At 41.1% G+C, this 13,625-nt stretch overlaps 1 protein-coding gene across 4 annotated transcripts in view; it reads left to right on the forward strand.

The window, feature by feature from the left end:
- Positions 1–13,625, forward strand: part of KIAA0319 — a gene marked incomplete at both ends in the record, with an annotated part of 68,881 nt that overhangs the window by 12,304 nt on the left and 42,952 nt on the right. For 3 of the 4 annotated variants that reach the window (XM_084228829.1, XM_084228831.1, XM_084228832.1), the window contains 3 exons: positions 7,453–7,645; positions 10,491–10,589; positions 13,376–13,473. In XM_084228829.1, coding sequence (XP_084084955.1) covers positions 7,453–7,645; positions 10,491–10,589; positions 13,376–13,473 — 390 coding nt within the window. The remainder of the gene's footprint in view (positions 1–7,452; positions 7,646–10,490; positions 10,590–13,375; positions 13,474–13,625) is intronic. The other variant, XM_084228830.1, reaches the window with a different exon arrangement.

The following is a 13,625-nucleotide window of genomic DNA, read 5'->3' on the forward strand; positions in this document are numbered from 1 at the left end:
CTTCACAGATGCCAACTTTTCACAAGGAGAGAACATAAGAACTTTTCAGGAGAAACACATGTTAAAAAAGAATGGGAATCCTTGGGAGAGTAGACATACCAAAAGCAAGGGGAGGTTAAGGTATTCATGGCAGAAGGTCAGGGAAATAGTGAATGAGATTGCACTAGAGAGAACAGTTGGAGAACTCAGACATTGCTCATTTGTGAAATGCTGGACCTTGATGAGAATGACGAGCCTGTTGATTAGTGGAGTTATGCAGCTGAAAAAGAAGAGACAAAAGTAAAGGTCATGGGCAAAAATATTTGTATTTCAAGATATAGATGGCAAATCAGAATGTAAAGGGACACAGCCAATTAAGATATTTAAAAAAGGAAAATATTAGAGATTTCAGTGCTTAGGTTAGAATAAGTAAAGAAAATGGTATTGAATTGACTCTGCGTTACAGTCTCAACAATAAAATATTGCTAAGAACATTGTTTAAATGGTGAAGTTATCAGAGCCTTTTCTACTTTCTTCTGTTTTTCTGTATTTTTAAACTTTTTTTACATTTTTTAAAAAAGATTTTTATTTATTTATGGATAGAAGAATTGGGGTGTAGGCCAGAGGTGCAGAGGATCAGAGGATTCACCAGGGACAGAGTGGGGAGCAGAACAGGCAGATCTATCGAAATACACTGCTGAGAGGAGCAGTAGGCGAATCAGGAGAGGTCTGCTGTGCCATGTGGGTAGCTCCCTGGTGGAGGATTGAACTCATGTTGCAGTGGCTGGTGGTAGCTGTTAAGTACACCCCTGTACTTTAACCCCTGTGAAGTTAGAAGGGAAGCCCTTGTAATTTTTGTGCTTGTAATATCTTAAAAATGTAAGAACCCAATTAAAAATAAACTGAAATATCAAAGGTTAGCCATGTTCTTTTCTCATATAAGTATTACCATAGTTTACCTTCTTTCATGCTATCAAGTCATTTACTTTCTTGTTTCTATGTCTGTAAGTGACTCAAATCAAACTATATTAAAAACCTTTGGGCTCCTCAGTTCTTTGAATTTGGTTATGTTAAAATATAATTATCAAAAGAAAAAGATAAAATCATGAATCGAAAAGGGAGCTGAATTGGTGAATCTAAAATATATTTCTTTGATACAAGGATTATCTTGAGTTGTTTTGTTTTTGTTTTTTAAGCTGCTTATTTCTATGAAGCTGGAAAATCCCTGAAAACACTCTAGGTTTTCTTTTGTAAGAGATAGTTTTATTTGTAAGGGAAATTTTTGTAAGGGTGCCTCCCTCTCTAAATTTGTAGATGTTCATATTAATGGAGAAATTGAACATAATTTGCATAACAAGGTCTTTGTCTTTAAGGTACCTTGGTCAATTTCAGAGAGTAACTCAGTTTTCCTGGATATCTCCCATATAGGCAAAAAGCGTACATGTCATTAAACTTTCATTTTTCTTCTGTTAATCTTTTTTATTACAGAAGATGTCAGTGAAGAACCTTGAAAGGTAGTAGAACGTTATTTTTCCTCTCCTATAGGATCAAAGACCTAAATATAGTAATTAAAACTATAAAATACTTAGAAGAAATATACAGTGGTAAATCTTTATGACCCTTGGTTAAGCAGTAATTTCTTAGATATGATCAAAAGTATATCAATACAAGAAAAAATGGACAAATATGACTTCATTAAAATTAAAAACTTTTGGGCCCTCCCTGGTGGTGCAAGGGGTTAAGCACAGCACTGTGAAGCTTCCCGAAGCCTCTGCAGCACAAGTTCAATCCTCAGCCAGCCAGGGAGCTACCCATATGGCACAGCAGACCTCTCCTGACTCGCCTACTGCTCCCCTCAGCAGTGTATTTCAGTCAGTCTGCCTGTTCTGCTCCCCACTGTCTCTGGTGAGTCTTCTCACCCTGCCCCCTGCACCTCTGGCCTGTACCCCAGTTCTTGTATGCATAAATAAATCAATCTATTAAAAAAATTAAAAACTTTTACACTTTAAATGACAACATCAATACAGTGAAGACAACCCATGGAATGGGATAAAATGTTTAGTAATCATGAATGTTGTATCCAGACTATGTAAAGAGCTCTTACAACTTAATAATCATAAGACACATAATGCAATTAAAAATGGACAAAGGATCTGACTAGACATTTCTTCAAAGAAAACAAAAAAATGGTGAAAAGCACATGAGAAATGCTCAGTACCATTTATCTTTGGGAAAATGCAACTCCAACAAATAAGTTAGCGCTTGGTTAGAATTAAAAAAAAACACCAACAAAATAAATTGGAATTCTCACACAGAGCTGGTAGGAAAGTAGAATTGTGCAAGTGCTACAGAAAACGGTTTGGTAGTTCTTCAAAATGTCACGTATAAGTGTGCGTGTGACCCAGCAATTCCACTTCTAAGTACTTACCAAGAGAAACACATGTACTGTTCAAAGTACTTTTCTGGGGCATATTAAAATTTTAAGAGTTTATCGATTTATTGATTTCACATTTGCTGCACTGAACCAAAAATAGCTAGGAGAACTCCACCAGGAGCCAGGGCAAAGAGAAAGTGTGGAAGCAAAGAAGAGAAATTAATTGATTGCTCTAGCTTTAAAGTCTAGCTGGCTGTATGTGATTGCTTATCCTTAGTGTTTGGATTTCATAATCCTAAGGCATTTATAGGTCTAGATTTTGGTTTGCTTTTGTAGGTCTCCCTGGCATTAGAGCCTCCTCAGTCTAATAGCCTCCTGGTTTAATGAAGTTAATAGTACATGTGAGGACTTGTACATGAATGAATTGCTCATGGCTGTATTATTCATAAAGCAGTGTAACTGAATAGGAACAATTCAAACAGTATAACATAAATCAAGGTTAATTTATTGCATATAAAAGGGTGTTTCCTTCAGATTTGTTTCAAGCGCACAAGACTAGGCAAATACACCTAAAATACGTTGTTTCTAAATAAATAAAAGTAAAAGAAAGAAACAAGAGGGCCTCCTCGGTGGCCCAAGGGGTTAAGCACAGCAGCATGAGTTTGATTCCCCCGGCCATCAGGTAGGTGACCCACATAGCACAGCAGACTTTTCCTGTTTTGCCTGCTGCTCCCCTTAGCAGTATATTTTAGTCAGTCTGCCTATTCTGCTCCCCACTCTGTCTTTGGTGAATCCTTTCACCCCCCTGCACCTCTGACCTATACCTGAGTCCTTGTGTGCTTAAATAAATAAATATTTAAAAAAAAAAAAAAAGAAAGAAAGGAGCCATTTGAGATTACTGACCAACTAGGTTTTAAATGGAAAGACTGAAATGGGAGACACTGGTTGCTTCTTTGAGTGGGTTGTGTAAAACACACCTCCATCCTAGGCCTCCCTGGTGGCACAAGGGGTTAAGTCTTAGCACTATGAAGCTATCCGCAGCCACTGCAGCATGAGTTCCATCCCCGGCCAGGGAGCTACTCACATGGCGCAGCAGACCTCTCCTGTTTAGGCCACTGCTCCCCTCAGCAGTGTATTTCAGTGGATCCGCCTGTTCTGCTCCCTACTCTGTCTCTGGTGAATCCTTTCATCCCACCCCTACCCCAGTCTCTGATGAATCCTCTTACCCCCCTGCACCTCTGGCCTACACCCCAGCTCTTGTATGCATAAATAAATAAACTAAATCTTTAAAAAAAAATAAAAGAACCTGCATCCTGATAACTTAGCAAGGAGTTCTCTGTAGAGATTGTGGAGAGAGAACTGAATAATGACCGTAGGAATTGGCATGTGGCTCTAGCTTAGCAAGTCGATGTTCTGGAGAGGAAGCAGGAGTAGGACTTTCTCCCTCAGCTATCTTCTGGTGTCTTTGACATCTTCATCCTCTAGAGGTACCTGAATTCCTCTGACCACTGTCTATAGACTTCATTCTTTATTTCAACTTGGTAGTACCTTTCCAAGACTCCATAAAACTAAAAATAGCCAGTCTCTCCTGAGGACTTTGCAGACCCCACTATAAGATGCTATGAACATCTATTTTGCAGCTCTGATTTGCGGTGATTCTGAATTTCATACTGTTCTCATTTAGCACTGAGGCAATGTACTGCCTCATGTATTAGCACTGACTTCACAAACCCAATTGCCTGAAACTTCGAGGAAATGGAGCACCTTAAATTTACGAGAAATCGTTTGATTTATCTTAATCTGATCAATATAGTTGATCAACATTTTTTAAAAGATTTATTTATTTATGCATACAAGAACTGGGGTACAGGCAAAGATGCAGGGAGGAGGGTGAGAGGATTCACCAGAGACAAAGTGGGGAACAGAACAGGCAGATCTACTGAAATACACTGCTGAGGGGAGCAGCGGGTGAGACAGGAGAGGTCTGCTGCGCCATGTGGGTATCTCCCTGACTGGGGATCGAAGTCATGCTGCAGTGGCTATGGGCAGCTTCATAGGTTGTGTCTTAACGCCCTGTGCCACCAGGGAGGCCCTGATCAATATATTTTTATTTTAATCTTTCATTTTCTTTTTGCCTTCCTTCCATAGGGGCAGAGAGGAAATTTACCTCTGCCCACTCTGAGTTCTGTGGCTAGTTGAGCAATCAGATGAACATCAAAAAGATTAGAAGGAGAAAAGAACAAATTTAGTTACACATATATGGAGAACCTACGTGGATGTAATTCTAAAGTAATGAGGGTATCTATCCTGAGCTAAGGAATGGGATGGGAACCAAGCGTTCAAGGAGAGAGACTCACATAATGAAAAGACCAGATCTTCTGTAGTGACACGTTTTCCCTGCTATAAAATTGGTTTTACTTGGGCCTCCCTGGTGGTGCAAGGGGGTAAGATGCAACCTATGAAGCTATCCACAGTCATTGCAGCGCGAGTTCGATCTTTGGCCAGGGAGCTACCCACATGGTGCAGCAGACCTCTCCTGACTCTCCTGCTGCTCCCCTCAGCAGTGTATTTTGGTCAGTCCGCCTGTTCTGCTCCCCACTCTGTCTCTGGTGAATCCTCTCACCCCCCACACCTCTGGCCTGCACCTCAGTTCCCCCAGTTCTTGTATGCATAAATAAATCTTTAAACATAAAATAAAATTGGTTTTTCTCATAGAAAGGTTACTTTTGGTAAAGATCCTACATCTGGGTAGTACTCCCAATTTCCATTCTACAGGTTAGTTAAGGGAATGGTAGAAGTTTCTCAGGATCCTGCAGAGCCTACATTTACTTCACTCCAAAATAATCCACTTATCAAAGTGATACATTTCAGGAAGGTCTGTTTAGAGAATCTTGAAGGAGGCCTGTCTGTGATCATCTTGGAAGGGCCTGTTTTTCATTCTTGAAATTTATTGCTGAAGGTTTCACCAGTTGCCTAGTTAGTATCAGGACCTCAGTGGATAGTCTGTGATTTCAGCGGTGATCATAAATATCAATCTCCAGTTGCAAATTGTCTGCCATGTCCTCGCTCAGTTTTCTCAACTACAGAAAAGAGCTACTAGATTTTTCATAAACACCAGTGGCCCCTCTCTGCTTTACATTTGAGTTATAGCTTTTCATTCTGTGCCTTCTCACTGCACATTTCTCCTCTGGGTCTCCTGATCATCTAAGTTTGAATTTTACTTGTCTGAATCACAGTAAAAAATCATAGGCAGATGAGGCTCTGAGGAGCGTTTTATTATCATATGATAAGATGTTTCCCTCTGGCGCATAATATTTAGTTTTAAGACTTTAAGTTGGCTAACTCTTGTGACAAGGTGACATCTGTGAAGCCATTTTAAAATGGAACCAGGGAGCAATTACAGAGAAATTGCATCACCTGTTTCCTTGCACTGGGTCAAAAACCTTTGAACTGGGCCAGAAGCATTTGTTTCAAGAAACCATCAAGCAAATAATTATCTGAGAACTGACGATTATGGATTTTTAGATGATAGAGTCAGTCAGTACCCTTGTCATCCTTTCTAGAGAGCTAGTAGCCAATTCTGTATAGTCAAGGATAGTTTAAGCTTGTTAAAACTAATCAATTATTTTCGGGCCTCCCTGGTGGCGCAGCGGTTGAGCGCTGGGTTGCGAAGCTGCCTGCAGCCTCTGCAGCCGGTTCGATCCCCGGCTGCTCCCCGGCCACCGGAGGAGGGTCCCACATGGTGCGCAGACCTCTCCTGCCACCCGCTGCTCCCCTCAGCAGTGTACTTCGGTCCTTCTGCCTGCTCTGCTCCCCGCTCTGGCTCTGGTGAATTCTCTCACCCTCCCGCGCTTCTGACTGCACCCAGTGCATGTATAAACCAAACAAACAAATAATAAATAAATAAATAAATAAGACATGCCTCTAGAAAATTAAAAAAAAAAAAAACTAATCAATTATTTTCTTTTCTCTTTTTACATTGTAAAAGGACAGGTTTATTAGGAAAAGGAGAAAGGAAAAAGAGAGGCACTTGCATAGAAACACGTGGGCAGAGAGACTCAACTCTTTTCTTCAACCACTTACCTCATTTTCCTTTTTTTCCTCCCATAAAGAAAATATCTGATTTTGTCTTTTGTCCCTGGGTGGTGGTAGTGGAGGGGGCATGTTTTAGATTTTCTGCCTGCATCTGTGTATCTCAGATTATAATTCTTTGATTCTATGTTAGCTCTGCCTTTTTTTTTGGTGGGACCCTCACCCGTGGCCGGGGATCGAACCGGCGCTGCAGAGGCTGTGGGCAGCCTCGCAACCCAGCTCTCAACTGCTGCGCCACCAGGGGAGGCCTTAGCTCTGCCTTTTTATTTTTTATTTATTTATTTATTTTTAAGATTTATTTATTTATGCATACAAGAGCTGGGGTACAGGCTAGAGATGCGGGGGGCGGGGATGTGTGTGTGAGAAGATTCACCAGAGACAGAGTGGGGAACAGAACAGGCAGATTGAGTGAAGTACACTGCTGAGGGGAGCAGCGGGCGAGTCAGGAGAGGTCTACGGCGCCATGTGGGTTGCTCCCTGGCCGGCTGGGGATTGAACTCATGTTGCAGAGGCTGCGAATTGCTTCATAGTGCGGTGCTTAACCCCTTGCGCCACCAGGGAAGCCCAGCTCTGCCTTTTTAATTGCATCCTGGTTTTTAGTCTTGTTCTCTTTGACTAAAATTTTGGTTGTAATTTGTATGCAATGGATAGTAGAGATCATTTACTCTAGACACCAACTGTCAAATTATCTGGTTTTCTTCAGTTATTACCTTGTTGATAAAGTGCATTGCTACCGTGATTATTTTCTCTCTCCTGGCTGTGAATGTTCTTGAATGTGGGTGTTCATGTATAATGATTGTCCAACCTTCATTTACCTTCCATATTGATAGCTAACAGAGAATACTTGAAAGAGATGACCAGAATTCTAGAGTTTTGTGATTAGTAGACATGGTATTTCAGAGGCTACCGAATCTCATTTATGAAAAAGGTCAGTGACACTGGTACTTAAAGAATTCAACCTTTTTTCCCCCTTTCACATCAGCTTATCCATGTAATTTATCTCCTAGGTTCTAATGCCTTCCCATAATCCTTCTCCAGCCAGCCTGGAGTTCAGCGCAGTCACCGTGGAGAAAAACCCAGTTCTCACAGTCACCCCGTGGAATCCAGAGGCCAGCATCCCAACCCTTCCCACCAGCATCGAACCCACTGAGTCCCCTCTAGCTGATCAGCCTGTATCTCCTACCACTGCTCCCAGGACAGGTAACTTTTCAAACAAACAAACAAACAAACGTGCAATGGGGGAAATAGTGACAGCTTTTAAAGTTTACTCATGCATTCCAGGCACATCTGTCATGTGCCAGAAATGGTGCTACCTACTGGTAGCACATACATGGAGATGTATGTGCTGTAGTCCAAGAGGGAAGACTGACAGGTATAGAGATGTTTTGATACAGTGTGGCAAGCATTGTGAGGGGTTGCTATGGGGCCAGAGGAGGGGTACTCCATCTGCTCCACTTGGGGAGGTAAGGAAGTCTTTTCAGACCCAATTAAGCCCTGCAGAGTAAGCCAACTAAAGTGGGCTTGGTATGTTTTTTAAGTCAAGGCAGCAACATGTGTAATAACGATAATTATATTTGCTGATCGCTGACCAACTGCCAGTTGGTCAGCATTTCCCATCTCTCATTAATTCTCTGTGCAAGAGAATAGAAGCACAAATTGTGTGTGACATTTTTGAGGGCTGTAGGGTGTTTGGTATGGCTGGAGCTAAACCTGTGAATATCTGTATGAATCTGGAATGGAAAACAGCAATTTCAAAGGATCCTGTATTCTATGCTAAGGAATTTGTGTTACATTGGATGATCTGTATCTAGGAAATAGTATGGAGTGAAAAGAACATGGATTAAAAGACTGTAGCAAGTGGTTGTAGGGATGGAGAGAAGGAAACAGATTCAAGAGAGATGAAGGGAAGGGGATGGTGGAATGATGAGAATTTGCTGAGTGATGAAATGTCAAGATGAAGGTAAAACGCCTACAGATATAGGGACATATACAACTAAAACTAGAAGTGCAGTTGGACTGAAGGGGGGTCTTCAGTGCAGCGGTGAGGACTGATGACTTGGGGGCATGGGAGACCATCGGGGGAGACTAGTGGGGTGAGTCGGGGAGAGGCCTCGAGGGTGGAATTTGTAGGTGTCTTTATATTAAGGAGCCTATGGAGCTGGCTGAGTGCTGTGCCCGAGAGATGGTAGAGAAAGAGGGAGCATGTACTGAGTAAAGGCAAGAGAACACAGAGTCCCAAGAAGAAGTCAGAGCCCCAAGAAGTCAGGAAAGGGCCCTGTGTTGCTCAGGTCAGGGTGAGGATTGGGAAGCCCCCATTAGATTTACCGATAAAGAAATTACTGGAGGCTTTGTCTTGTTTCCTGAGGCTCTCTGTAGTTAATGTACTTACTGGCTAACCTTCTCTGCCAGGTTTATTTACTTCATGCCGAGATTCCATAGATAATGATGGAAGAAGCTATGTAGACTAATCATATGCTGTAATATGTTTGGAGGGATTTGATTTCATTGATGTGTGAACGTCATAGAGTGTCTTACACAAGACTAGCAGCACAGCCTGCTCCACATCGAGATTACACATTGGGACCACCTCTGTACACATCTTGTCATTGGCCAAAATGTCCTTTTATGTTGAGTGACTGTATTGAAAAGGAAACTGGGCTGGGAATTTGAATCCTTGGATTCTAGTAGTGTGATTGCAAAAAACTGTTAGAGGATTGAAAGAATTGATGCACTTAAAGCTCTTGGAACAGTGCCAGGGCACTTTGATCTAGTATGTAAGTGTTTGTAGAACTAAATACATTTTTATTTTAAAGCTTTATTTATTTATATGGGCATGGTAGTCAGAAGCGCAGGAGGGTGAGAGAATTCACTAGAGCCAGAGCGGGGAACAGAACAGGCAGAATGACGAAATACACTGCTTAGGGGAGCAGCGGGTGGGGCAGGTGAGGTCTGCGTGCCATGTGAGACCCTTGCTGCTGAGGCTGCGGGCAGCTTCACTGCCCAGCGCTCAACCGCTGCGACACCAAGGGAGGCCCAGAACTAAATACATTCAAATTAAGTAAATGGGCTCAGTGTCCTCCTCTGTAAAGTGATATGTTTGGACTAATGTCTCTTTTAGGTCCACTTCTGCTGACTTGCAGTGCAACGAGTCAGTGAAAGTGATGGGAAGGAGGAACCAGAGTAGTCAGTGAATTCTCTACAGCTGTTTCTGGAAGACACTTGAGGGGCTGAGGGCTGAGGCAAAGGAGTGGATTTCAAGGAGCCTCATGTTCCTGCAACATCTCTACACGGCTGAGATCTCTAGAGAGCACTCAGCTTTTTTTTTTTTCAATCTTTGCTTTTCTCTCTGTCATATCTTGACATATCTCAATTGTATTTTACAAGTGAAATGAATGTTCGGTTGAGTCAAGCCGATTGAATATGTCAGTATAATCCTGGTGATAGAGAAAGTGAAGAAGCATCGTTCTGAATGCTGATTTAGGGGATAAGTGCTTTTGATAAGACTGAATATTCCCACTGCTTGAGTTAAAATAGCCTTTTTCTATTGAGGTTTTCTGGATTTTCTCTTGGAAAACGTCCAAGAGCCAGGCCATTAGCAATAATTCATGAGGTTACTCTCAGAAGAACAGAGCAGAGTGTGACTAAAGATACAGAAACATTTATGATTACACTCAATCTTTTTGTGACAAAAATAGTGTACCCCAGGGAGTCAAGAAAAGCTGGTAACATGAGGAAAAATAGACCCAACCCCTACCTGTTTGACACGGCTGTTGAACTCAACACCTTGCTAAGTCAGTCCGAATCACTGTTTTCTTCACAGTGCCGATTCATTAGATGGTTTTAAATTTACAAAGTGTATTCTTCGGTATCATATAGGTCTTAGTTCATCCATGAGCTGGATGAAAGGTGTTTTGGATAAAATCATATGAAGAACTATTCCAAAAATATGCTATTTTATGGCTACTAAAAACAAATCTATTTTGGTGCAGCAATATAACATCATTATAATATGTAACAGAATGTACTATTTCAAATGAATTTTTAGTGAAAAAACTCCTGGTGTCTGCTGGAGATAACTTAATAATCACCTTACCAGAAAATGAAGTTGAACTGAAGGCTTTTGTTGTGCCAGCACCACCTGCAGGTAAGAACTTTTCTTTCTTGTGTGACCTCTAGCTGGGTAGTTCTTTTTTTTTTTTAAAGATTGATTTATTCATGCCTACAAGAACTGGGGTACAGGCCAGAGGTGTGGGGGGTGAGAGGATTCACCAGAGACAGAACGGGGAACAGAACAGGCAGACTGACTGAAATACACTGCTGAGGGGTAGCTGGGTAGTTCTTAACAGGTCTCTGCAGGTTATTTACAGCATTGATTCATTTTCATAACACTGTATGACGTCACAAGTTGAGATGCTAGCATGAATGACAGCACATTGATGATAATAAGCATTAACATTTGTGGAGATAATTTAAAATAGGATAAGTATAGGAATTTTTTTTCTTAAATTAACTTTGCATTGTAACACTATATATCAGATGTTCATCGTTGAGAATCAACATGTGTTTATACTATTTAAGACCACCGCTGTAAGTCCAAATCAAGAATAAAAAATTAAATATAGTATGCATCCTTTTATTGGACCAGATGTAAAGGCATAAATTTCTGATGATGCAAAGCAGAGCCATGTGTTAGAGCAGGAGCGGTTTCTACATCTCAGAATTTGACCTGTGATAACCCTAGGAGGCACTGGTGCAGAGAGAGGTGGCCATGTCCAAAGGTTTGTTTGCAGACTCTGTTGCTGACAGAGTTCTGAGGTTCTTAGTATATTTTACCCAGCTGTTCAAAACATGTTCAAAAAAGGGCCTTCCTGGTGGCACAACGGGTTGAGCGCTGTGCTGTGAAGCTGTCTGCAGCCTCTGCAGCATGGGTTCAATTCCCGGCCCTCCAGGGAGATGCCCACAGCATAGACCTCTTCTTCAGCAGAGCTTTCTGTCCGTTTGCCTGTTCTGCTCCCCACTCTGTTTCTGGTGAATCCTCTCACCCTCCCATGCCTCTGGCCTGTACCCCAGCTATTGTATAAATAAAAAATAAATCATAAAAAAATATATTCAAAATGCTCTTTCTTCTATTTGTCTGTGCTCTGCTATTCAGCCAGCATTGACCTACCCTGTGACCTTCAAATGCATTTTCTTAAAGTATATTCATTCTTTAATTTTTTATTTATATATATTTTATATCATTGTTCATTTTTAAACAATGTTTGCTTTTTTCACCCCCTCAGGTGCAGTCTCCATAGAGTTTCCTTCCCCAATGCACCTGTGCACCATCACCTCAGTCCCCTGTGTTCCTCCCTCCCTCCCTCTGATCCCTCTCCCTCCTCCTCCCCTGCAGGATGTCTCTGGTTTATAATTGTCTGCTTTTGCTTTGTTGTGTTTTGTGTTGTTATTATTTTTCTCCCTCATGCCTTATTTGGTTCCGCTATATTCCTCCTGTAAGTGAAACCATCCGATATTTTTCTTTTTCCTTCTGACTTATTTCACTGAGCATAATTCCTTCTGCCTCCGTCCATGTTGCTGCAAATGGCATGAGTTTATCTTTTTTGATTGCCGAATAATATTCCATGGTGTATATGTACCACATCTTCTTGATCCAGTCATCTACTTTTGGGCATTTGGGTTGTTTCCAGGTTTTACCTATTATAAATAGTGCTGCAGTAAACATAGGGGTACAGGTGTTCTTTTCAGTCAATATTTTTGGTGTCCTTTGGGTAGATCCCCAGGAGTGGAATTGCTGGGTTGTATGGTAGCTCCATTTTTAGTAGACTGAGAAACCCCCAGACAGCTTTCCAAAGTGGTTGGACCAGTTTGCACTCCCACCAGCAATGTGGGAGAGTTCCTTTTTCACCACATCCTCGCCAACATTTGTTGTTGCTAGTGGGTTTTTTTTTTATATTTATTTATTTATTTATTTATTTATTTATTTATTTATTTATTTATTTATTTATTCAAGCACTGGGTACAGTCAGAAGCGCGGGAGGGTGAGAGAATTCACCAGAGCCAGAGCTGGGAGCAGAGCAGGCAGAAGGACCGAAGTACACTGCTGAGGGGAGCAGCGGGCGGCAGGAGAGGTCTGCGCGCCATGACCATGCCCTCCTCCAGTGGCCGGGGAGCAGCCACTGGGGATCGAACCGGCGCCGCACACGCTGCAGGCAGCTTCGCAACCTAGCGCTCAACCGCTGCGCCACTGGGGAGGCCCTGTTGCTAGTTTTTTTGATATGAGTTATATTCATTCTTAAGGTGTTTGAATATGTCTTGTTCTGATAATTTCCCCTATTCATCTTTGTCCTAACACAAATGGGTTAAAATGTAAATAGAGACGATAATATTTGGTGTTTGCATTTTTTTAATCTTTCAGCTGAGCTACCTCATATTTTAACAACTTGTGTCAAGAAGGAAGACAGCATCATTTTAATACTGGGAGATTTTTAATCCATTTGTGTATATTTCAACCCCTGAAGCAGATTAATTGAATTGAAATTTCCTTGTATTTTATTGAAAGGAAAACAACAATGGATTATACTGTATTTAATATATATGTTTAGTCAGATAAAGCACCTTGGAAGGAAAGTCACCAAATGCTAACAGTAAGATTAGAGAGATTTTTTTTTTTTAACTTTCTATATTTTTCTCAATTTCCTGTAAGCTATAAGTTTTTATAATAAAAAAGAAATTTTACGTTAATTTAATAGAGAAAACTTGTTATTCCTTAGTTGGACGATAGTTGAAAATTGAAGTTAGTATTTCTAAAGTATTCCCTATTGATGAATTAAGGCAATCATCTCTTTCCCTCTGCCCAGTATTTTATATATATTATGTATATATGTATAACCTCTCAATTCATAACTTCTCCAATTTCTGTTTTGCTCTCAGAAACAACCTACAGCTATGAATGGAGTTTAATAAGCCAGCCTGTAGACTACCAAGGTGAACTACAACAAATGCACATGCAAAGTCTTAATCTTTCTCAAGTAAGTAACCAGAGAATGCTTGGGTTTAACACCACAGAATTCACTTAACTTCCTCTTAGCTATCAAACCCAGAAGTCCCTCTTATGGAAAAAATTAAGAGGATACAAGTGAGTGAAGCTTCAGCCACATAAGCAGGCAGGCAAATGGGTAAA

This window comes from Talpa europaea, assembly GCF_964194135.1.
Source record: "Talpa europaea genome assembly, chromosome: 2".
NCBI classification, from domain to species: Eukaryota; Metazoa; Chordata; class Mammalia; order Eulipotyphla; family Talpidae; genus Talpa; species Talpa europaea.